General features: G+C 41.4%; 1 protein-coding gene across 3 annotated transcripts in view; it reads right to left on the bottom strand.

Moving 5' to 3' along the window:
• Nucleotides 1-25,983, bottom strand: part of LOC137310509 (guanine nucleotide-binding protein G(s) subunit alpha-like) — a 325,567-nt gene that overhangs the window by 198,032 nt on the left and 101,552 nt on the right. For 2 of the 3 annotated variants that reach the window (XM_067978271.1, XM_067978287.1), the window contains exons 2-4: nucleotides 19,694-19,766; nucleotides 19,219-19,273; nucleotides 18,938-19,057 (exon numbers count right to left, since the gene is read on the bottom strand). In XM_067978271.1, the coding sequence (XP_067834372.1) occupies nucleotides 18,938-19,057; nucleotides 19,219-19,273; nucleotides 19,694-19,766 (248 nt within the window). Of the gene's footprint in view, nucleotides 1-18,937; nucleotides 19,058-19,218; nucleotides 19,274-19,693; nucleotides 19,767-20,064; nucleotides 21,367-25,983 lie in introns of those variants that run through there. The other variant, XM_067978281.1, reaches the window with a different exon arrangement.

Here is a 25,983-nt window from a genome sequence, read left to right on the forward strand (position 1 = left end):
CCAAAAAGCTGTTGAGGCTAGGACAATTGAAAGTGTCAAAACCGAGACTGATGGGAATTTTGTTAGGCAAGGATATTAAGGGTTACGGAACCAAGGCGAGTAGATGGAGTTAAGATACCGATCAGCCATGATCTAACTGAATGGCGAAACGGGCTCGAGAGGCTGAATGGCCTCCTCCTCTTTCTATGTTTCTACGTCAGCAGAAGAGGTTCTCAATGGCAACTGCCAGCATCGCTGACCTGCACAGTTTCAGAGCCCAGGTCTCTAATTACCAAACCCTGGAACTTCACCAACGGTACAAGTACATCTCAGGATTCCTCTACAGCTCTGACATACTCTAGAACCTGAGTCGGGGTTTCAATTCCGAGCGTGCTTTTAAGTGTCGCCATACCCCTGGATCCTCTGTCGCGACTGCTGACGTACCTCCTGCCAGTGATTCCCCAACCTGGCACCTCTCCCCGCTGCCCTCCCGACTGCTGCCCAACCCTGCCATTGTCAACTACTGCCAGACCCCAGCAATCAATCACTCAGTAAGCCAAAACCCAATTCCCACCCTTCAGTGGCATTTAACCTCAGGTTCTCCCATAAAATGAAACCCTTTCCGATGCTCACAAAGCCCAAGACCCACCCCATAACTGCTGCTGAATACTACAATAACCTCCCTCTCCCCCTTATTACTGAACCCCATATACCAACATCTAATCTGCTACATGCTGCCTACCATCCAGAGCTTTGAAAATGGTCAGAGTTAAAAATCTAAATACGCAAGTAAAAGAGCCTCGCAATCAAAGCCATTAATTTATGCTTTCATGAACCAATGAAGAGAGTTGTGGAACTTGATCTACAAAATGGCAATAGAAATCCCATGCAATAAAAAGGGATTTTGACATATTCAGTCACTGTAAATAGGTGGCGTAACACCTTTGCTATTGTTAAATAAACGTCTTACGTGAGCAACACCACCAGGAGCTGCACCAGAGATAGTATAAAAGTGGTGCATCTAGTGTGCACTTGCTTTCTATCACACTTCAACTTCCTGAATCACACGTCAAAAGAAAAATAACTAAAAGAACTCTTCAGGAACATAAAATACCACAGAAGGGATGTCTGCAGTATCTTAACTGATCTCTGTACGAACCCAGTATTTAACAGCAATTAGGTTTCGTTGGTTTGAGGGTGACACAGTGTTGTGCCATTTTTCCAAGGTTTGAAGTGACAGCGGATGAGCGGGAGAACGACCAGGGAAATTCAACTCCGCCCGATATCTATTTCCAACTGGAATATATTGCAAATTATAATGTCAGTGTACTTTTAAAAATTATACATCTGCTTGAATAGGCAGATGGAGCCTCAATTTAATGTTTCTGTACAACCAGCGTAGATTCAAAATCCTGGAGTGGGGCCTGAACCCACCTTTAAAAATACTAAGCGATAAAATTTAAATATATAGAAAATATAAATGCTACTCATTTACAGTTTTCACAGAATAATGGAAATTAATCCGAAAAATACCTGTAAAAATCCCAGAATATATTGAGTTACATTGGGGGTAATTTTAACCCACAAGAACGGGCAGGTTGGAGGCGGTTGGGCAGTAAAATAGTTGATTTTTGTTGTGGGACCGATCGCGGCTCCAACGCAGGTTTAAACCAGGCACGTGAGCAACGGGAAACTGGAAGTCCCATCCCCGCTTAAAGCCGGCGGGCTGATATTTAAAGGGGCAACGTACCTCGTTGCGATAGTTGAGGCACTTAATTTTTTGTGTATTAGAAATGTCAAAAAAATTTAACCTTACCTGTTCAGGTTTCCCATCGCTTCTGAATCACCTCTGGTGAAAGCAGGCAGGAAGGGCTGGATCCATGAGGTGAGTGCCTTTATGGCACAGCTTGTGGGCCCAGAGGAGCAGGCGTGCTTCATCCAGGCCCAACGAGCTCACCTGGCGTGATCGGACCCCCCGCCATCGGCCAATGCTGAACCCCCCCCCCCCCCACCTCCTGATCTTCTCTAAGGTCGTCCACGGTCCCCCACCCCTCCGATTTCTTCCACGGCCCACGATCTCTCTCACTGTCTTTCCCTCCCTCCTCTCCGAATTGTGGCTCCTATCCCTCCCGACAGGCAGCCAGCCTGTCGATCTGGTTGCCTGGCGCGTGGGAAGCCCAGAAGCACAAATACTTACATTCAATTGAGTTGCGATCGCAGATTGCAAAGCTCTCATTTAGCTTCCGGGTTTCCCACACTAGTATCTACGGACCCGCTGGGGTCCCGGCTCTGAGCCAAAATCATGCCCATTGAATCTACAGCACAGGAACAGGCCAATCGGCCCAACTGGTCTATGCCTGTGTTTATGCTCCACATGAGCCTCCTCCCTCCCTACTTCACCTACCTCTATCAGCATATCCTTCTATTCCTTTCTCCCTCATGTGCTTATCTAGCTTTCCCTTAAATGCATCTGTGCTATTTGCCTCAACTACTTCTTGTAGCACATTCCACATTCTTACCACTCTCTGGGTAAAGAAGTTTCTCCTGAATTCCCTATTGGATTTATTAGTGACTATCTAATATTGACGACCTATAGTTCTGGTCTCCCTCACAAGTGGAAACATTTTCTCTATGTCTACCCAATCAAACCCTTTCATTGTCTTAAAGACCTCTATCAGGTCACCCCTCAGTCTTCTCTTTTCTAGAGAAAAGAGCCCCAGCCTGTTTAATCTTTCCTAGTAAGTATATTCTCTCAATTCTGGTATCATCCTTGTGAAACTTCTTTGCACCTTCTCCAATGCCTCTATATCCTTTTTATAATATGGAATCCAGAATTGTTCACAGTACTCCAAGTGTTGTCTAACCAAAGTTCTATACAAGTTTAACATAACTTTTCTGCTTTTCAATTCTATCCCTCTAGAAATGAACCTCAGTGCTTGATTTGCCTTTTTTATGACCTTATTAACCTGTGTGGCTATTTTTGGTGATTTGTGTAACTGTACCCCACGATCCCAACCCGAATACATTTAATGAAAACAAAACTGGACTTTGCCGTTGTGAATCAGTAGCCCATCTGTTACACTGTATTTTTATAAAATAGCATGTCCTCTGACTCATTGTGAAAAACCCCTAAAGAGGTCAATAATAAATCTGCATAGACTTGCACTTCCAATTATTTACTTCCTGTAACAATTTTCTGCCCATGCCTATTTCCATCACGATTAAGATTACCGATTCATTTTACTCACCGCTGATGGAAGTCCTTCAAACTCGATCTGCAAGGTGGGCGGCACCACGCTCCACAGTCAAACACCTTGGAGACACTAAAGTCTGGCGTGCCGCAATCTCCCTCTCAGCTGCCGCCTCTGGATTTCCCCCAGCATGACTCCCAACCCAAACTCAAGCCCTCCCACTTTTGTTTCCCCGTACTCTGCCAAAGGACCATCCTGCCAGCACAACCCCAACTTGAGCTCCATAGCAACCCCCCCACCCCCGACAACCTCCCTCCCCGGGATGCTGAAGCTGCATTCACAGATGTCACCTGGACCAGTATCAAGCACTTTCAAAACTGGTTTTAAAAATCAATGCATTCATTTTAATACATTGAAGTTAGTGGCTTTTGGCACTGGACGGGGTGAAGGAGGCATCCAGTGCGGCTGTGAGTTTTGCTGCAAGGATCTCCCCAGCAGTGGAATCGTTTGGATAATGAAAACAGAGTGAATACTGACACCACTGTGTCAGCCAATAAGTTAGAGGCAGGGGCGGGACTTGAGATTCTCCAAACTCATGACCGAAACTACAACAAAGAGTCTCCCAAGTACAGTGGGATTAATTCTCCAGCAGAGTGAAGTGAGTGGAGGATAGTTACATAATACAAATTATATGCATAAAATCAATCCCAGTTACCTCCAGGCGTGATTGACGGGGGAATTACCCAAAAATCTCCATTCTGTCCGGGACTTGTGGTGACACTATAATGTAGCCTTATTTAAAATACTCAACTTTGGGATACCCTTTTAAGAATCTCACACCCTCTGCAACTAGATCCTGAGTCAGGCTCGGGACCTGGCCGTGGGAGGGTTGAGGGAGCAGGTATTTGCGAAAGGGTTTCTCCAGCTGGGTATTAATTATAAATAATACACGTTTCCTCAAAATCCTTTTTAAAACATCTCCAGGAGCCCTGAGCATTGACACCCAACCTTGAGGCTGGCTTGGGTTCAATCACAATGGGAAGTCTGGTCATTGCAGATTACACCAAAAGGATTTCCTCAGCAGCGGCCTGGGGAAAGCTGCATCATTTTAAACACTCAGCTGTATGTTAAATACAGTCGTACTCGTTTATTTGCAACTCGCTTAACTGCAATTCCTGTTTTACCACCACCATTTCTACAGTCCCGTTTTCTCCCCCTGTAGTGAACATTTTATTTTATTGCAGTTTAATTTATTGCAATTAGATCCAAGTGTGGCGCACAGCAATCCCGCTTTAATGAGACTGGTCACCTTTGAACCTGAGGCTTTCACCTCTCAATCTGATTGGGCGCAGTGGTCAACGTGCCTGAGGACTGGGTTGACCTGGTTTCCACCTGTTTGTTAGTGTGGAGTCGATTTTCCAGGTGGCTAAAGAAACAAAAGCACTGTGAACTGCCGTAGCCCAAGCAAGTGGACGTTTTGAACAGTGTGGAGGAACTGAAAATTCAAAAGCTTGTCGCACAGAAGCGTGGCATTTCTGCATCTCGTGTTTCTAGAATTCTGAAAAGAAAAGTAGACACCTTGAACGACTGGCAAAGAAATGAGAACAGGATTGGAAATGGAAGCGTGAAAGTAAGATGGCCGGTGTTGATGAAGTGCGTTTAGGCGGTTTGATCACAGAAGAGCTCAAAGCCCTGCTTGACGGCTGCCTGTTGAAAGCTAAAGCTAAATGAGCTTCCCTAATTCAGCATGGAAAGCTTTGAAGCATCAAATGGATTTCTGTGCTGCTGGAAAGTGAGACACAACCTCGTTTACAAAAAGTTGTGCGGTGGAAAAAGCGGACAGCATCAAACCCGCTGCTGGTGTATGGACGGAAGAACTGTTCACAGGTTTTTTTTTAAGCAGAGCATCCCCTCGACCGCATTTACAGTTGCGACGAGACCTGACTTTTCTATCGTGCCCTGCCTGATCAAACCTGTGCAAAAAAGGAGAGAAGGTGAGCGGTGGAAAATGAGAAAAGAACACCTTATATTGTGCACTAATCTAACAGGCTTTAAAAATGTGAAAATTTTTCCAACTGATTATAAAAGCAGCTAATGCTCGGATGGCACAAACAATTTTCCAAAAAGCGGCCCTGGTCTTTCGATGCCAGGATGAGAAAGTGGTGTAAGAAGTTGGTGCTTTTGATGGATTCTGCCACTTGCCATGAAATGGTTCTTAATCTTTCACATGTGAGGGCCCAATTTTTACCATCTGACACCACTTCTATCATCCAGCCCCAGGACCAAAGTGTGATCAACAGCATGAAACAACACTGCAGGAAGTAATTCCTGCGCAAAGCGGTTTCGGTTTTAGATTCCACTGAGGGAACTGGCGTTTCACAGGTTATGAGAAACTATAGTGTGTTGGGTGCTCTGCACGCAGCCAGTACAGAAAGAACGAACTTGCATTTATACAGCGCATGTCGTGACCTCAGGACGTCCCAAAGGCCAATGATGTTCTTTTGAAGTTTAGTCACTGCTGTAGTGTAAGGAAACGTGGCAGCCGAAATTGCGCACAGCAAGGTTCCACAAACAACAATGAGATAAATGATCAGATAATTTGTCTTAGTGATGTTGGTTGAGGGATAAATATTGGCCAGGGCACCGGGCAGAGCTCCCCTGTTCCTCTTCGAAATAGCACAACGGGGCCTTTTGCCTCCACCTGAGGGAGCAGACAGAGCCTTGGTTTAACAGCTCATTCGAAGGACAGCACCTAGATTTTGTGCTCAAGTCTTTGGTGTGGGACTTGAACCCACAACCTTCTGACTCAGAAGCAAGAGTGTTACCACTGAGCCACGTCTGACAATGTGGAATGCAGTGACTACCAGCTGCATCAGTAACCACAGTTTATTTCCCAGCAAGGAAAACAATGACCCAGTCAAAGTTGAAGAGGTTGAGGAAGAGATTCCCGGCAGTTTGTGTGAGGCAGTGGCTCGCTCTATTTGTTACAACGGATGATGACCCTGACATCTGCAGAGAGATGGCTGATGCGGAAATCGGTTCTTCTTCTAAAAGATTCGGCAGCAGATGATGTAAATCAAGATGTGCCAGAGCTAGAAATTCCCAAGTTAGAGAGTTGGGTTCTGCACTCTGCGTCGATTCGTCAAGTCAAAAGATAGTGGAACATCTGATGATATTTTATGCACTGGAAGGAGATTGACGACTTCTGATCTCCAACAAAAAAAATCACAAAATTCTTCGCAGCATAAAAGAAACTCGAGAAGTGACCATTTGTCGTCATCTTTTAAGATGTTGTAATAATTCTTTGCAGCATAAAAAATACTTACAAGATGTGAGCTTTTTTAAAAAAAATTAAGATGTCATACTGACTTATTCAATCAGTGGCCCTGAAAATATATTATATTATGTCATAAAATCGTCCATGAGCAACGCCATGAGGGAGCCACTAATAACTTTTTAAAAGAAATGTATGTTCATTCTCTATTTGTCACACTTTTCAATGTACGTTGCAAAAGCTTGATTTTCTTTTTAAATACTTTATATTAAAAAAAGACACAAAATGTACAGAGTAACATTCAGACACACACCATTCTCTCAGATTTCAATCCAAGCAACTAAACACTGAAGGGAGCCTGGGTACAAATGGTGAATGTACCCAAAATGGGCCCCATCCACAGTGCATATAACTTATATTCTATGACAATTAATGATCTTTGAAGTTTGTGACGTTCAATTTGGAATGCAGTCAGCGAACATTCTTTTTGGGAGGTGGGAGAGAGCTGGGAAATAGCTTTATACAAATGCTGCTATGTAAACTTTCATCCTTGAATAATACAATGTTTAATCATTTTTTCCTGTCAGTTAATTTATCAAGGACAACACGTTACTAAATTTACTTATGTGGAGAGGGAGAGGTGCAGATAGAATTGTTAACTAGATACACCATTCAATGTTTCCGAGCACAGGTTCCTCTTGCTAAGATTCTGGCACAATTCTGAGTGCATGTTTTATTATACAGTAGACACCACAGATTAAAGGCTGCATAGAAATACAGCAAAATCTGCCACAACTTTGTTTAATTAGAGTCATATGGCCTGTCAGTATGTCCTCTTTAATTTGCAGGGTTAGTATTGTACAAACGTGATACACAAAAATCATTTGATGAATCTATATCTTGCCAAGAAATCATTTGGCAACTTTGGTTCAGGATCTTGGACCCTTGAAATACCCAAAATACTGCAATACAGCTTTTTTATATCAAAAAAGCTCCACTCTTATCCATTGTGCAACTCATTTGTTACATTAGTTTGCACAGTATTACTAATGTTGCCCCATTTACTCATTCAGGACATTCATTTTGAAGTTCAGCCATTCTTAAATTGAGAACCCTAAGTGAGGCGCCAAGGTTAATAGTGCAGGACACAACCAAGATTGAAAAGGACAGGAGAGAAGTCAAAAGAAAACAAACGAGCAGTGGCCAGTTGACGTCAAGATGGGGGTTTAAAATGCCTGCAGGTTGTTTTTGCCCCTTGCTTTCCCGATGGCAGACTTTTGTTGATATTTGGTTCTAAAGGGACTAGCAGCCCTGCATGGCTACAGTGCCTACATGGCTATTATTCACGTGGGAGTTTAAATAGTGAGCATCAGCAGGCTATTTAACTACAGAAGGTCATCATATCCTGTCCTTCTCCAGTGTCCACAGCATTCGAACTTTCCAGCAAGAGCTGGCTAACAAAGCAGGCACACTGGCTTAATTTCTGCTCTCCAGCTCAGGCAGCGAAGACCAACTCTAGCATCCCTACTGCACCCTGGCTGTAACTGATACCTTGCACATCGATAACACTTATAACAACCAGAACAACAACAACTTGCATTTATATAGAGTCTTTAAATGTAGAAAACCATCCCAAGGCACTTCACAAGAGAGGAAAAGGAACGGGTACTGAGTCTTTGCTGGCGAGGTGACAAAGTTTGGTTCAATATATAATATAAAAAGGTGGGGAGGGAGGAGGAGAGGTGGAAGGGTTTGGGAGGGAGTGTGACAAGAGTAGGGCCAAAGCAGCTAAAGGCTCTGCCATCGAAGAACAAAGTGGGGGGGGGGGGGGGGGGGGGGGGGGAGGGGAGGATGCACAGCAGGCCAGAATCAGATCACAGAAGTCACAGGAGCAGATGTAAGGCTGGAGAAGGTTACAGGGAAATGGTATGGCAAGGTTGTGGAGGGAGTTGTAGATGAGACCAAAGATTTCAAATTCAATTCTTTGGAGGATGGGAATCAGCAAAGATTGAGGGGCCGTTACTGGCGAACAGGCTTTAGTGCAGGCAGCAGAGTTTTGGACAATTATGGAGGGTAGAGGTCAGGATGCCTGTAAGAAGGCCGCTGGGGAAGTTGAATCTCGAGATAACAAAGGCAGAGATAAGGGTTTTGTGGCAGTAGGGGTGGATGTGGGCAATACTTTACAGGTATAAGAAAGCGGTGTTGGCAATGGATAGGATACGGGGTTTGAACCTCAGCTCTGGGTCAAACAGAATGCCATGGTTGTGTACAGTCTGGTTCAACCTGAGCGAACAGCCAGAGAGTCGCGTGGATCTTCATGTTCAACTGCAGGCAATCTGAAAGCAGGGACGGTCATGAGGTAGAGCAGGGTGTCATCAGCATACAGAAGCAGACTGCATGCGTGTCTACGGAAGATGTCACCAAAGGGCACTGTGCAGACAGGGAAGAGGAGAGGGCCAAGGATGGATCATTGGGCAACACACAAAACAGTAATATTAAGATATTTGCTTAGCAACAAACAAATGTCCATTATGTGCACAAATCAGCCCAGCCACAAGTCCAACAATGGTCTAACACTAGTCCAAAGCAGACCTCCACGACCATGTACTCCAACAGCTTGCAAGTTAGCTGATCTCATGCAGGGTGACACTACAACTGACTACAGTGCCCCTGGGCTGTGGGAGGGGAGAAAGTCAGCCATGGTTCCTGCTCCCTGCTCCTGAACGTGTCAGCTGGGAGTGAGTGAGTTGAAGAACAAACACAAACAGGATTGAGCTAGACTACAATGCCCTGAGGTCAAATAACCTGCTGACACTGACCGTCAAATCTCACACATGAATAACGGCCACTCGTTGAGATGCTGGAAGGTGACACCCACCTGTGGAACTGTACCCCAGCAGGGAGCCAACACATCAATGAGAGCAGAGAGAAGAGACTAAAACCGGACATGACGTAAATGATAATGTAGAGAACTGAGATAAATCGCATCGGATATCTGTGAGATATGGTTGTACCTCCTTTGTAATTCAATGCAGCTCTAAATTTTGATTATTGTAAACAATTTTACAACACCAAGTTATAGTCCAGCAATTTTATTTTAAATTCATAAGCTTTCGGAGGCTTCCTCCTTCCTCAGGTTAAAGTTGTTGGAAATTTCCAACAACGTTCACCTGAGGTAGGAGGAAGCCTCCGAAAGCTTGTGAATTTAAAATAAAATTGCTGGACTATAACTTGGTGTTGTAAAATTGTTTACAATTGTCAACCCCAGTCCATCACCGGCATCTCCACATCATGGCTAAATTTTGATGAAAGGTGATCGACCTGAAACGTTAACTCTGTTTCTCTCTTCTCCACAGATGCTGCGTGACCTGCTGAGTATTTCCAGCATTTTCTGTTTTTATTTCAGATTTCCAGCATCCACAGTATTTTGCTTCAGCTTTAAATTTTGTTTGGATTATTTTCTCTAAACTGGATTCTGTAAACATTGAAAACATTCTCAAAAAAATCTGTTAAAAAAACGATTGCCACGTCTTTAAATGAGAGATGATTAAACACATGAGAGAGAAAAGAATAGAAGGTTATACTATTAGGGTTAGATGAAGAGGGGGGAGGAGGCTCGTGTGGAGCATAAACAACGATATAGACCAGTTGGGCCGAATGGCCTGTTTCTGTGCTGTACATTTTATGTAATTATATGTAAGTACAGGTTCTTTTCATTCTCATTTGACTAAATTTCATAATACTGTTCTGCATACAATTACACGCCACTTAGTCAGATGTACAATTTGCTTGAAAGCACAATCTGGGAAGTAAAATACTGCATATCTCAACTGCAAATGTACAAAAAAGTATTATTTTAAATAAATCAGCAGTGGTAAGATTTAGAGAAAGCTATACTGAAGAAAGTTATGGACATCATGTTCTTCAATTCTCAATTGCAAATTCAAGTTTTCAAAATTGGCATTAAGTGCTCAATCAGACAAAGGTGTCAAATATCACATGGTCACCTCCACAAGTTCCATCTAAGACTACATCCATGTTCTCCCTCAAGCCCCCAACCCCGCTCTCCAACATTACACATTTCCTCCACATCTCAAAAAATCATTTAAAAACATACTATAAAACTTCAGGCCAAAAGTGAAACAGACTAGAATGCAGCACTGCAAATTTTCAAAAGCTCTTCAATTAAAATGTCTTAGCATCTCATCACCTTTCAAAAACTCAAACAAATTCTGATGCTTTTTATCAAGGTTTTTAGTTGGGTCATTAACTGACAATGAATGGAGCAAACTTCAGGACAAAAAAATGGTGCACAAGTGCACTGAAGCATACTGCAAGGGGGGAAAAATGCGTTCAGTTCTATCTGTAACCCGTTATAAACAATGTTGGTTTCAACCACAGAATACATCTTTCAAACTAGCTTCACTATATAGAAAGCAAATTCCAAACAGGACATGTTGACAAAATCCAACAGCAACGAACCTCCCTCCTTGAAACACTCAGAACAGAAATGCCTCTTTACCAAAATTTAGCAAAAGAAAATACCACTTGTGTGTACATCTGTTTTTCTAAAACAGCATCCATTAATTTAAAGAAAACCTGCTCCTGGCTTTTATACAGTTTTGGCACTCTATACCTACATTCTTGTCAACTGTTCCTCTGCTACAACGAACTCAGTGCAAGTATCACATTCTAACCCATAAAAATGGCCTACATTAAAAATGAGTTTTTGTATCATATTTTATATGGATTCTTCACCCTAATAACTATTAAAACAAGATGGAAAGTCCGGAATTACTTAGCAAGGGCTCGTGTACTAACAACCATATAATTTACGTTGTTTAATAGTGAATGTTTAACCATAGTTGCAGCCTTAAACTGTAGAGATTTTCTTTTGCTCACAGAATCTCTGCATTTTGCTCTTCTTGTAGGTGACTATATAATAATTCTTCAAAAAATATAAAAGATAGCATTTCTCATTCCAAAAATATCTCTTGGTATGCTGATTTGCAGTGACTGAATACAACATTCCATAGATATATAACTGCATAAATATGACCTAACAATGTAATGGTTGTGTAGCTGAACGGTGAGCAGTCATCTACAAAGTCAAACAGTGAGTGCTAACAAACTAGGCTCAAAAAGGGTTACACAACATTCAACTCATTTTCAGGAAGCATGCAAATTGTTTGTTACAAAACACCTCTGAACAACCATGAAGGAAGCAATGCACACAAACAAAGCCCATACATGCACTGACAATTCCTTATATAATTCGATTAAGCTTTTATAAATAGGTGAGCACGTAATATGGAATGTTGCTTCCAGCCTGCTGACAAAATGGTCTTGGATCCTAAGTTATGGAGTAAATAATAAACTGCATAAATGTTCAGGATTAATGGTTATAGAATACAATACCAAATCCCTTTTTATTCTGTGCACTACACAGGCTTGCAAAGGGATAGCCATTACTTCTTTCCACCACTGTAATGCTTTTACTCCCTCAGTCTTCCTTCCCTTGTGCAATCTATGGACTTAAAAGCCATGCTCATCATCACCTAATTACTTGCGGATGAGACGTTAAACCGAGGTCCCATCTGCCCTCTCAGGTGGACGTAAAAGATCCCATGGCACTATTTCGAGGAAGAGCAATGGAGTTCTCCCCTTTGTCCTGGCCAATATTTTTCCCTCAACCAACATCACTAGAACAGATTTTCTGGTCATTATCTCATTGCTGCTTGTGGGACCTTGCTGTGCGCAAATTGGCTGCCACGTTTCCTACATTATAACAGTGACTACACTTCGAAAGTACTTCATTGGCTGTAAAGCGCTTTGGGACATCCTGAGATTGTGCAAGGTGCTATATAAATGCAAGTCTTTCTTTTCTTTCTACTATTACTTGATTTTTCTGGTCTTTTTACCTAACCCTGGTGAATGTCCTGCAGTACTGGCCTTGGAACTTCACCTAGGCTCGTCAATAACAAAATGGTTGGTTCATGAACAAAATTGTCACGTAAGTAAAAATGAAAAACAAAACCCACTTGCATTTGGAAACAACTGCTCTGGCATCAATGTGAGGTGCTCCAGAATGTATTTGAAGAGTGGCTCCAGGCTGTACCAGGAGCCCTGCATCCACAGAGCACAGTCTCTTAATACTGACAAGTTCAGCTGTTCTTTGACTTGTATGAAAGACTATAACTCCTATCTGCAGTAGTTCTGAGTTATGTGTTTTTCCCAAATACTTGTGAAAAGGTTACCACAATGTACTATTATACATAACTGATAGTTATTGCTGTTCAGATATTCTCTCCATCCAATATTTATACTAAGATTGCTAATAAGCTTGCTCTCCATTGTGTGAAAACAATGAGGTTTCACATTTATTGGTAACCAATAAAGCTGCTGCCTCAAAGCTAAATGGGTTAATTTCCCTTCTCGTACTTGCAAGAATTTGAATTAAAAAGCAAGATACTGCAGATGCTGTAAATCTGAAACAAAGAGAAAAGCTGGATAAACTCAGCAGGTCAGGCAGCATCTATGGAAAGAACAAACAAGTTACCATTCCAGTGAAGGGTCCATTCCTGAGAACCTGAAATAACTGTGTTACATTATTAATCCTTTTCAGAACTGCAGGAGTTTCAGTTACTTGCAAACAAATATTCTCCATTCCAGTTTTTATTTCCTAAAGTGGAAGGTTATGCTGATAGGTAAGATGAAGTGGGGGGGGGGGGGGGGGTGAGGGTGAGGGAGGAAGGAGGCCCATGTGGAGCATAAACACCGGCAAAGACCAGTGGGCCAAATGGCCTCTTTCTGTGCTGTAAATACTATGTAGGTCTCTGCATTCTACACTGACAGGGGAATGCTGGAGCAATGGATTCTCATTCAGGAGCTGCCCCAACACAACTGTCACTCTGATATAATTTACAAAGTTTTGGGTACAGCATTTCGGTCATAAATTTTCAATTTTCTGGTTTGACTGGAGGTGAGCTGGGGAGGGAAGATGGTGAAGAGGAAAGGGTGAAAAAGACCGTTCCAGAGTGGGTCTGAATGCTGGCCTCTGGGTAAAGGACAGGTCATTCTGTTGGCTACAAATGACATGGCAGAAGCTGCCAGCATTGCTCTTAACTTTTTTTTTCTAAAAGAAAAAGGGATACGGTAGAATACTAAAACACAGAAAAGCAATGGAAGAAAAGGGATACAATTTAATTTAAATATTAAGATTTGCTGTTTGCTTTTAGATATCAGGACGACTATCCTGAAATCAGTGCTGTCTCTCATTTAGCTTATAACTGCAGCAACTTTCGTGCTTCTTTTATTACAATACACATGCAATTGTAACAGAAAAAGGTTAATTATAACTTTTTGACAACTGAATTTTCCTTGTAAATTGCTCCTTATAGAAGTAACCGTGATGTGTAAATTCCAAGGTGACATTTATCTACCACTCATTTTTCCACAATAGTTACTCTCCACTTTACCAAGCAACTTCTAATTTCAAATTTATATTACTTCTAAATCTAGAATATACTGCACTTTCTCTCATATGTTTCATCGAGTGAAGAGCGCAGGTTGTTATTTCAGTAACTGAGACCCACACATCCTTATTGACAAGTGGGTTTAAAGAAACTCTTACTTTGTGACAAGTGATTGCAAAATTAAATAACAAATTCCATCAAAAGTCAGTTACTTCATTTAAAAAGTGAACTGTTTGTTACACACAGGCCAAAACCTTAGTTTCTAATCAACCATACTGTAAAGATTATGGACAACAAGTTCTCTTCTAAAAATGTACAAAAGGCAATCACCACTCCGTTTAGACAGAACCCTCGATATCACTCTGACCCAGCCAAACTCCAGGGACCACTGCCAATTATCCTGAGCCCAAGTGGCACCATCCCAAGAGTATCCACAATCGTAATAAAAACCCCAGTGTACTAATGTACTTTCCTCCAAGTACAATGGCTTCACAAAATATACATATTTATTACCCTGAACAAAAAATGTTATATGCTTAAACTGTGTCATCCAATTTTCATATTTGTGTTTTAGGGCAATGCTTAAAGTGCCCCCTATATTCAAACTGTGTGCTAACATTCCCCCATTTATCAGGGCTCCGATGTTGCTACTTCCAGCCATGAACAAATGATACCAAATGCAGCAAGGTCGTGTGCAGCAAACTTCAGAAATGAAGCAAATTCTATATTATAATCAGTATGAACACTGTACAAGGATGTGTGTGTGTGTGTGTGTGTGTGTGTGCGCGCGTGCGCAATGTACAACAACAACTTGCATTCATATAGCACCTTTAACATAATAAAAGGATCCAAGGCACTTCACAGGAGCATTATCAAACATATCAAGCAGTACACATCAATATTGTTATGCACGATATCATATTGAGATTGAGATACTGTATTGGATGGCTGTTAATTTTGTTTCAAGAGGGACCGCGCCAGTAAATCAGCATTTATTTCCAAAAAGTTGCTACACCCTGCCACGAGCACTGAAATCTGGGTACCTTTTTATTCTTAGCAATACTGCTTTGCATTGACTGTAGATTCAAAGTACTGTGCACCTATTCTATTCACTTCAAGTATCAGTATTGTACATCAGCAACTACCATAAGAACTTAAAAACAAGCCTGCCACACCTTCACATTGTTCTACAACGAGCAGAAGCCGGAACAGCTTACTTCATGGTGCAGTGACATTAGCTGTTGAAGAACACTGGCTTCCTCCAGCCGTGAATGCCAGGAATTTTTTTTTAAATTGATAATTAATCTTTAATCTTAACCGCACATTTGGAGGTTACCTTCCTACAAGGTAATGATTACTTCATCGAAAAATGCAAGCATATTTTCCAAGCACTCGAGTTCCTCGTATTGCTGATAAAGCTAATGCCATTCTAATTCATTATCACGAATAAAAATCTTGAAACACAATCTGTTCAAAACTCAGCCGCACTAATTTGGTGTGATTCAGAAGTCCAGGAATGAACCTCTGCTGATTGAAGATTGGTAAGCCTAAAGTTAAATGCCGATGCACCTAGCTGAATGTAGGGGAAAACTCGTACGGGCCAGGGAAAGCAAAAAGTACTAAAATAACATTTAACAACTAGACAGCTCAGCCCCATAAACAACCTGCAAGTGTGGGTTGTAGTTTTAGAACTCTTGGGTCTTAACTCTCTTAAAACCCACCTGAAATACAGGTGAACCTGCTCTAAAAGGGTCACCAGACATGGTCACCCATTGTGTTATCAAAACCAAGATAAAATTATGCTTGATAAAATTCTTATCTTGATTTCAGTGAACAATTTATACCAATTCAGTCTACATATCATGGAATCATACAGCAGAGAAGGAGGCCATTTGGCCCATCATGCCTGTGCTGGCTATTTGAAACAGTTATCCAATTAGTCCCACTCCCCTGTGCTTTTCCCAAAGCCCTGCAAATTTTTCCCCCTTCAAGTATATATGCAATTCCCTTTTGAAAGTTACTATTGAATCTGCTTCCATCCCTTTATCAGGCAATGCATTCCAGATCATAACAACTCGCTGCGTAAAAAAAAATTCTCATCTCCCTTCTGGTTCTTTTGCCATGAACTGAACATTTAAAAAACATTTTTTAAAGCAGAGCAGTCTGTTGGAGCACCGACATGCGATGCCAGAGTGGAGGTACGGTAGGTTTGCAATCTCTTCCAATTATCCCAAGACACACACTCCACTGAGTTCCCAATGTTAGCAATATTATTGTGGGGAGGTGCCTGTCCTTTGTTTGCTGCCTTCTCATGGATATACCCCTCTCCCCACAGTAAATCATCACTAAGTTGCTATCATGTGACACTAAGAGGTTTGCAAGCAGGTTTCTGACCTTTTGAGCTGTGAATGTACTGTACAGGAGGAAGGGGAGGTGCAAAACTTATTTTTAGCTCAAAAACTGCCAATTTAGTCTAGTTACTATTATTAGGTCTTGTACTGTGAACACACTGAATTTATTGCTAGTTTTACTTTTCATTCTACAATTAGAACCAAACCTCTTAAAAATTAACAGAGTTAAAAAGTCTTTGTAGTCACTTATTGATCTTGAAGCAAGTCAAGAGTTTACAAAGTATTTGGGCTTTAAGTTACACAATGGCTCAAACCAACAAATCAAAAATGAAGACAAATAATCAACCACCTGCCCAAATTTCTTAGTTGACAGTTCCTTTCACAATTTAATGCAAAACAAAATGTACAGTAACCAGAAAATGTGATGTTGCAGTTTTTGCATTATGCAACAACTCAATTTTTTAAAAAATGATCTTTATGCTTCTAAGTAGGACTCAAACAGCTAAATGCAAGATGTGGGTTAAAATTGTCTTTTAATGCACACTGTATGATGGCTTTAATGTTCTTAATTGAACAAAATTTCTTGTGGCTAGCACGTGCATAAATACAAAAATTATATATAAAAATGAACACCTGCCAGTAAAACAAACTGAACGTAATGGAAACTGTAACAAAAGTGGTATAAACTGGGCGACATGGACATGTTGGGCCGAAGGGCCTGTTTCCATGTTGTAAACTTCTATGATTCTATGATTCTAAGAAAACGATAGAACACCACAGCTCACACAACAGGATCTTCACTGTAAACCAGAATGAGTGCTTTTATATCATCAAGGTGTACTGATAAAATGGTTTAACAACATTTATATAGCATCTTTAACGTAATAAAACGTTCCGAGTTGCTTCACAGGAACGATTATCAAACAAAATTTGACATCGAGCCACATAAGGAGATATTAGGACAAGTAATCAAAAGCTTGGTCAAAGAGGTCTTAAGGAGTTTTAAGGAGCGTCTTAAAGGAGGAGAGAGAGGTAGAGAGGTTTAGGGAGGGAATTCCAAAGCCTAATATCTGATTAATAGGAATCCGTAAAACCTGACCCGAAACAATTTTCCAAATTGCCTTTAACACGATTCATATTGCCATTACCTATCTATATATTAAAGAAAATCAGAACACAATCTGGTGAAATCTTATCTGAAGAAAGTCATGGTTAGCCTGCCAGAGATATGCCATGTCATCACTGGAGTGGGAAGTCTTCTACGCCACAGAACAAGAAATTTTCTTAGAACAAATTTTGGATGCGCTCTCCTAAATAAGCATACCCATTTATAAGCAGGCAGCCATTTCATATTCAGGCAAATTATTTTGTTTCATTAAATCGAAATGTAGTAGTATTCCATTCAAATAAAGTGGCTCATCTGAGTAATCTTCAGAAGGGAACGACCATATCGAAAGATTACCTAACCCACTTAAATGAAGTTTGTTAAAAGAATATTTTCTTTCTCCCTTAAAATTAGTTACTATGAATTTTAAACAAATAAGATTGCAATAGATTCTTTGTAACCTACAGCAGAGCAAAGCAAAGAGAAAATAAAAACATATTCCACTCAATATGCCTGTGTATTTTTACTAGATATAGACAAAAATGTAATATACATAGGCATCTTTAGCAGGAACATGTCAATTTATAACAAAATTCAAAGTCAGTGGTTTAAAAGGACTCCAATGAATCAGATTTTCCTGCATCAGCTTTTTCAATGTAAATACCTACAACATCTCCCATTTCTCCCACCAACTGTACAGTACATTCCCTTACAATAGAAAACTAATTAAAGAAAGTAATGGGCTCCTATAAATGATTACAAAACAGCAGGATAATCTTAGGTGATGTTACAAAACAGAGTTTGTAACAGTCATCTGAACCCCAAGATTATAGTATTGGATTTATATTTAAACTTTCAGTTTCAGTTTTGTGTCAGATTTTATGCCAACTGCCACCAGTATCAACGCGACAGCCTGTCATGCTTATGTAGTAGGCTTTTCTGACTAAAGTAATAGTTGGGGCGTTATTACTGCAATTTTATCATGAATTACTGTAGTTGAATAAATAGTGAGAAATTCTAAGGTAGTATCTACAGGATAAAATCACAATCATGTTCTTAGCAGTCCAGTCGTATGGGGTATGGCAGTAGAGTATACAGGGTCTGCTAGGTCCTACAATAGACTGATGACATTGCTAACAAACTTTTTTGTTGTTGAGACTTTGTAATCAGAATGATCTGCTTTCTGCACATGATCACAGCATACTATTGTGCAACAGAATGAAGCACACATTCAACTACGGATTTGTTTTTTGAGTACTTTCCCAGAGCTTTGTTTTTATGGATACAATGAACAACTTCATGTAACTTTCCTTATTACGCAGCAACCATCATTGATCACAAACAGAATTTTAGATCCACACTTAAACTAATTGAGACGCTTCAAAACTGTAATATTTGCCTTTCACTAAGCCCTGGATTTCTATTAATATTTCATTGTGCTGTAACGGGGGAAAAAAAGCCCATGCAAGAAAGATCACTAAATATGCCAAAGAGAAATCAATCCCCAAAACAAGAAATGAGCATTTCCAACAATTAATCTTTAAAATGTCAATACTTCTTACCTGTGTGTATTCAAAGTCTGAAAGAAGGGCTATACTTTTGATGTAATCCAAACGAAATTGGTGCTCTGGGTTGGCTAGTTGGACTGGGGGTATTAAAGTGCTCATGGCCGAGACTATTGTCTAAAAACAGATAGAAAATAGTTACAGACATTAATCTGAATAAGTATGCAATAATCCATTTGATTGACAAAATTGGATTTGTACTCCTATCCTAAGGATCAACGGCCTTCCCAGCAATATCAGTGTTTTTTTTTTAAATGAGGAAATAAACTAACACTTACCACTATAGCATCTTTAATATTTTTCCTAATATCTTGTACTTTCAGTTTCTTCTCTCTGCATTAAAAAGGAACAGGAACTGATTGATTTGATTCAATGCAAATATCCCTTTCCATTCAGCTCATTATCAAAATACATGCATATCAAGGAATCTATCGTGGTTATAAGAAAATGAGGGAGAATGTTATTATACAGTAATATATCAACATGGGGGGGGGGGGTGTCGCCATGTTGTTGCTTTTCTCAGGGCTGTGCAAATGCTGCAATATCAATAGAAGAAAAAACTATTTGCAAACCCAGCTTCCTAATGCTGTCAAAGAACACCGTCCACACCTTCACGAGGGCACACATTTTCGTTTCCCCCCTCCCTCCTCTCTTTTGAACAAATATTCTCTCCCCCACCCCCTACCACCACTTCCCACCAACCTTCCAATTCACTCTCGACCATAACCACAGTATGTGACGATCGGCACTTACTCGGCATTAAATCCATTGACGTGCAAGATCCGCATTTGCTTGACAATTGTACTTTTCCCAGATTCACCAGCCCCTGAAAAATAAAAGCAGGTCCAAAAATAAATAAAATGAAAGTATAATCAGCAATAACACACATATATATATATATATATATACACAGACATACAAACGCACACACACACACACACTAATATAATTGCATTGCCTGTTGGAATCATCACCACCAGCATCGCAACCCTCCATCCTCTCAGCGTCTAAAACCCCGGGCTGAGCGGAGCGTTCATTGAAATTATGTAGCAATAAAAGAGGATACATGGTAGCAATAAGAGACATTGTAGCAATAAGAGGATACATTGTAGCGCGGCGCTTACCCAGCAGCAGGAGCCGATGTGTCGCTTTATACGCCTGTCTGTCTTTCTGCAACTGTTTCTCGATTTTTTTGTTGGCTTCTCGTTGTGCTTTTTCGTCGTGTCGCTGATCTTCCGTCTTGCTGTTCCCTAAACAACCCATCGCTGGCTCTCGGCTCTCCTTTTCTCGTTCCGTCTCCCTCTTTTCTCCACCCCCCCCCCCCCACCTTCTTTATTTATATAAATATATATTTAAAAAAAACAGATGCACAAGAAGGGAGATCGCCCTCTTTTTTTTTGCTCACTCTCTGTCTCTCTCTCTCTCTCCCTCTGTGCAATGGAGGGGGGGGGGGGGGGACGAGAGAAACAAGCTGCCCGTCACTAACGCCCCCCTCGATTTTTTTTCATAAAAGGAGAAAGCGATGCAAAAAAAAAACCTCAAATAATAATTGAAACAAAAACACAGCGCGTTTACCCCAAAATAGATCCAGGCGGCAACGCAAAAGGAAAACAAAAATTAAAAATACAAATAAATCCAGAAATAAATGAATGGAATAATCGAACCAGCAGCCGCTGTAGATAATATATAAATATAAATATATATTTTTAAAAATCTATAAATATACACGCGTCCACACACACATATTCCAAGAGAGCGGAGCCGGGGGCGAGGAACGCAGCAGCTCCTCCTGCTGAGGCGCGGCCCCGCGCTCATACACAAGGGGGAAATCACAGGTTCGTACACAAATCCTCACACACACTGACACGATTCAAAACAAAACTTGCAAAACAATAAATGCACAATGCAAAATAAAACTGGCAAATGCAAAGATTTGTTTTTAAAAAACTAATGCCCAACCAGATGAGTTATCTTCCGTCACCTCTTTTAATACCCAAGTCCCAATACATCACAATGCAAACATTATATAGTTATATATGTTTATATATGGGGCGGATGGCGCGCTCCGCACAGCCGATTCGTCCCTCCTACTCCTTCAGTAATTGAACTTGTAATATATATTACATATGAACGCCGTTTGTACCAAGTTATCGCTGATAACACCACGGCTATCCCTCCCTGTCAATGAAAGAGTGAGAGCCCTGCGCGGTTTGGGAGTCTCGTTGCCCTCAAACCGATCGGTCTCCCCAACCCTCCCTCTCCTGTAACTTTCTCTCCTCTGTTGAGTATCCCGTACTTTTAATCTCTTCACCCTCCCAACTTCCTCCAGCTGCGTTGCTGAATACCCCGCTGCTTTTAATCAGTACACCCTCCTCACTAAGTTTCTCTTCTTCAGAATCGTGTTGTTCCAATAAATACACCGCCCCAGTAACTGTCTCTCACACTGCAGCAATAAATGCACCCGCCCCAGTTAACTGTCTCCCGCTGTTCCAATAAATGCACCCTCCCCAGTAACTGTCTCCAGCTATGTAAATAAATGCACCCTTCCCAGTAATATTCTCCCGCTATTTTAATAAATGCACCCTCCCCAGTAATATTCTCTCGCTATTTTAATAAATGCACACCCCCAGCAATATTCTCCCGCTATTTTAATAAATGTACCCTCCGCAGTAACTGTCGCCCGCTATTTTAATAAATGCACACGCCCCAGTAATATTTTCCTATTTTAATAATGAACCCTCCTATGAAACTGTCTCCCTCTATTTAATAAATACACCCTACCAGTAACTGTGTCCCACAATTTTAATAAATGTATCCCCCCCCAGTAATTCGCCCCCACTGTTTCAATAAATGCACCCTCCCCTGTAATATTTTCACTATTTTAATTAATGCAAATTCCCCAGTAACTGTCTACCACTATTTTAATAAATGCAAATTCCCCAGTAACTGTCTCCACTATTTTAATAAATGCAAATTCCCCAGTAATGTTCTCCTACTATTTTAATAACTGCAGCCTCTGCAGTAACTGTCTACCACTATTTTAATAATTGCAACCTCCCCAGTAACTGTCTCCCTATATTTTAATAAATGCACCCTCCCCAGTAACTGTCTCCCTATATTTTAATAAATGCACCCTCCCCAGTAACTGTCTCCCTATATTTTAATAAATGCACCCTCCCCAGTAACTGTCTCCCTATATTTTAATAAATGCACCCTCCCCAGTAACTGTCTCCCTATATTTTAATAAATGCACCCTCCCCAGTAACTGCCTCCTGCTGTTTTAATCAATGCACCCACCTCGGTAATGTTCTCCCGCTAGTTTCATAAATGCACTCTCCCGAGTAACATTTTCCCGCTACTTTAATAAATGCAGCCTCTGAAGTAACTGTCTCCCACTATTTTAATAAACGCAACCTCCTCAGTACCTGTCTCCCGCTGTTTTAATAACTGCACCCTCCCCAGTAACTGTCCCCTACTGTTTTAATAAATACAACTTTCCCAATAATATTCACCCGTTATTTTAATAAATACATCAGCAGTAATACTATCCCGCTATTTTAATAAATGCGACTGCCCCTGTAACTGTCTTCCTCTATTTAATAAATACACCCTCAGCAGTAATATTCTCCCACTATTTTAGTAAATGCACCCCCCCAGTAACTCGCTCACCCTGTTTTCATTAATGCACCCTCCCCAGTAACTGTTCACCGCTATTTTAATAAATGCACCCTCCCCACTAATATTCTCCCACTATTTTAATAAATGCACCCTCCCCAGTAACTGTCTACCGCCATTTTAATAATTGCAACCTCCCAGTAAGTGTCCAAAGCTGTTTTAAAAATGCTTCTGCCCCAGTAACAGTCTTGCACTATTTTAATAAATGCACCCTGCCCAGAACTTCTCTACTGCTGTTTTAATAAATGCACCCTCCCAGTACCTCTATCCCACTGTTTTAATAAAGGTACCCTCCTCAGTGACTGCCTCCCGCTATTTTAATAAATGTACCCTCCCCAGGAATATACTCCCGCTAATTTAATAAATGCATCCACCCAGTAATTGCCTCTGGCGATTTTAATAAATGCACCTCCCCAGTACCTCTCTCGCTCTCTGTTTTAATAAATCCATCTGCCCCAGTAACTGTCTCCCGCTATTTCAATAAATGCTATCTCCCCAATAACTGTCTTCACTATTTAAATGCAACCTCCGCAGTAAAAATCTCCCGCTATCTTAATGAATGCCACCTCCCCAATATTATTCCCCAGCTGTTTTAATAAATGCACTCTCGCCAGTAATTGTCTCCCGTTAGTTTAATAAATGCACTCTACCAAGCACCTCTCCTGCTGTTTTAATAAATGCACCCTCCCCACTTACTCTCTCAAGCTATTTTAATAAATGCTCCTGCCTCAGTAACTATCGCTATTTTAATCAATGCACCCCCCCAGTAACTGTGTCCTGCTATATTAATAATAGCCTTAGTAACTGTCCCGCGCTATTTAAATCAATGCACTATCCATCTGCCCCAGTAACTGTCTCAAACTATTTTTAAAAATGCACCCTACTCAGTACCTCTCTGTTTTAATAAATGAGCCCTCCCCAGTAACTGTCTACCACTATTTTAATAATTCCACCCTCCCCAGTACCTCTCTCCCTCTACTTTAATAAATGCACCTTTCCCACTGTCTCCCGCTAGTTTAATAAATGCACCCTGTCTAGTACCTTTCCCGCTGTTTTAATAAACGCATCCTCCCCAGAAACTGTCCATCACTGTGTTAAGCAATGCACCCACACCAGTATCTCTCGCCTGCTGTTTTAATAAATGCACCCTCCCCAGTAATTACCTCCTGCTGTTTTAATAAACGCACCCTCCCCAGTAACTGCCTCCCACTATTTTAATAAAAGCACCCTCTGCAGTAACTGTCTCCCACTGTTTTAATAAATGCACCCTCCCCAGTACTCTAACCCGCTGTTTTAATCAATGCTCTCTCCCCCGTAATATTTTCCTACTATTTAAATAAATGCATCCACCCCAGTATTTCCCTCCTATTTTAAGAAAAGTACCCTCCCCAGTAATATTCTCCTGCTCTTCTAATAAATGCACCCTCCCAGTAATATTCTCCCGTTATTTTAATAAATGCACGCTCCCCGTAACTGTTTCCCACTTTTTTTAATAACTGCACTCTCCTCAGTTATATTATTGTGCAATTTTAATAAATGCGCCCTCCGCAGTAACTGTCTCCCACTGTTTTAATAAATGCACCCTCCCCAGTAACTGTCTCCCACTGTTTTAATAAATGCACCCTCCCCAGTAACTGTCTCCCACTGTTTTAATAAATGCACCCTCCCCAGTAACTGTCTCCCACTGTTTTAATAAATGCATCCTCCCCAGTAACTGTCTCCCACTGTTTTAATAAATGCACCCTCCCCAGTAACTGTCTCCCACTGTTTTAATAAATGCACCCTCCCCAGTAACTGTCTCCCACTGTTTTAATAAATGCATCCTCCCCAGTAACTGTCTCCCACTGTTTTAATAAATGCACCCTCCCCAGTAACTGTCTCCCACTGTTTTAATAAATGCATCCTCCCCAGTAACTGTCTCCCACTATGTTAATAAATGCACCCTCCCCAGTAACTGTCTCCCACTATGTTAATTAATGCACCCTCCCCAGTAACTGTCTCCCACTGTTTTAATAAATGCACCCTCCCCAGTAACTGTCTCCCACTATGTTAATTAATGCACCCTCCCCAGTAACTGTCTCCCACTATGTTAATTAATGCACCCTCCCCAGTAACTGTCTCCCACTGTTTTAATTAATGCACCCTCCCCAGTAACTGTCTCCCACTGTTTTAATAAATGCACCCTCCCAGTAACTGTCTCCCACTGTTTTAATAAATGCACCCTCCCCAGTAACTAGCTTTCCTTCTTTTGCTGAGCGTCCCATTGTATTTCCCAGTCTCGGTGCTGGGGTGGGGCTACGCTGCGGCCGCACGCTGTCAGCTGACAAAAAAAAGGATGAAGGAGATGGGGGAGCTCCAGAGATGCGAAAACCATGGCCGCAGCTCTCGCCTCCCGTCAGCCCGCACCGCCTGGCAAGAGTTAGTGGCGCATTGGCACAGCACTGCACGGAATCAGAGGACATGTAGTTCTAACATCTGCGAAATTAGATTGTTCACGCACACATCCAGATATCTTAAACATATCCAGAGAACTACACATGCGCGCGTACATACATGTATACCCACAGGTACTTACCGTTATGCTATACACACACTTACAAATTGTCCGTACAGCTGAACACACATAACACAACTATATAAATGTTCCCTATAGGTTTTGTGCTCAAGAGTAGGATAAAATAGACAACTTTGTCGATAACAGTAGAATTAAACATAGCTTATGCCAGCAATGAGGAACATGTAACCTTTATGCAGCCTGCAGGGGAACCTCTCAGAGCAGGCTTACAAGGAAAGGTGGATAGTATGCAGGAAGTTGGTGGAGGTGGCCAGGAGATGGAGGAATTGGCAGGGTGTGTGGGGCGGCTGAAAGAATTTAGGTGGAACTGGAGGCACATTTGAAGAGAATGTTTATTCAGAAAGTTCCTGATGCGAGAATAGGTGGCAAGGCAAAGTGGGTTTGGAAGAGAATTCCAAAAGGCAGCAGCATAATGGCCAAGAGACCAGCTTCTACCGTTGGGAGTAGAAAGCGTGGGAAACAACCAGTAATACACAATAGGACAGAGGGCGCTGGCTGGGGACGTGCAGTTGGAGAAGATTTCCCGCATAGGTGGAAATGAGGACGTAGACTAATTTGAAAATGAGGATATTGAAATTGATTTGCAAAGGTATAGAGAACCAGAGGGATTGGGCAAGGATGATGACGGGTTGCAGATGCCCATATTAGCTGAAGTATGGAGTTAGGGATGTCAGTGGGAGACCACTGGTGAAATTATCCCACAGTATGCTTAAGGTTGCCAACCCTCCCAGATTGTCCTGGAGTCTCCAGGAATTAACGATCAATGTCCCGGACACTGTTGTGGGCAGTGCAG

The sequence above is a fragment of the Heptranchias perlo genome, chromosome 3 (genome assembly GCF_035084215.1).
Source record: "Heptranchias perlo isolate sHepPer1 chromosome 3, sHepPer1.hap1, whole genome shotgun sequence".
In the NCBI taxonomy this organism is placed as follows: Eukaryota; Metazoa; Chordata; class Chondrichthyes; order Hexanchiformes; family Hexanchidae; genus Heptranchias; species Heptranchias perlo.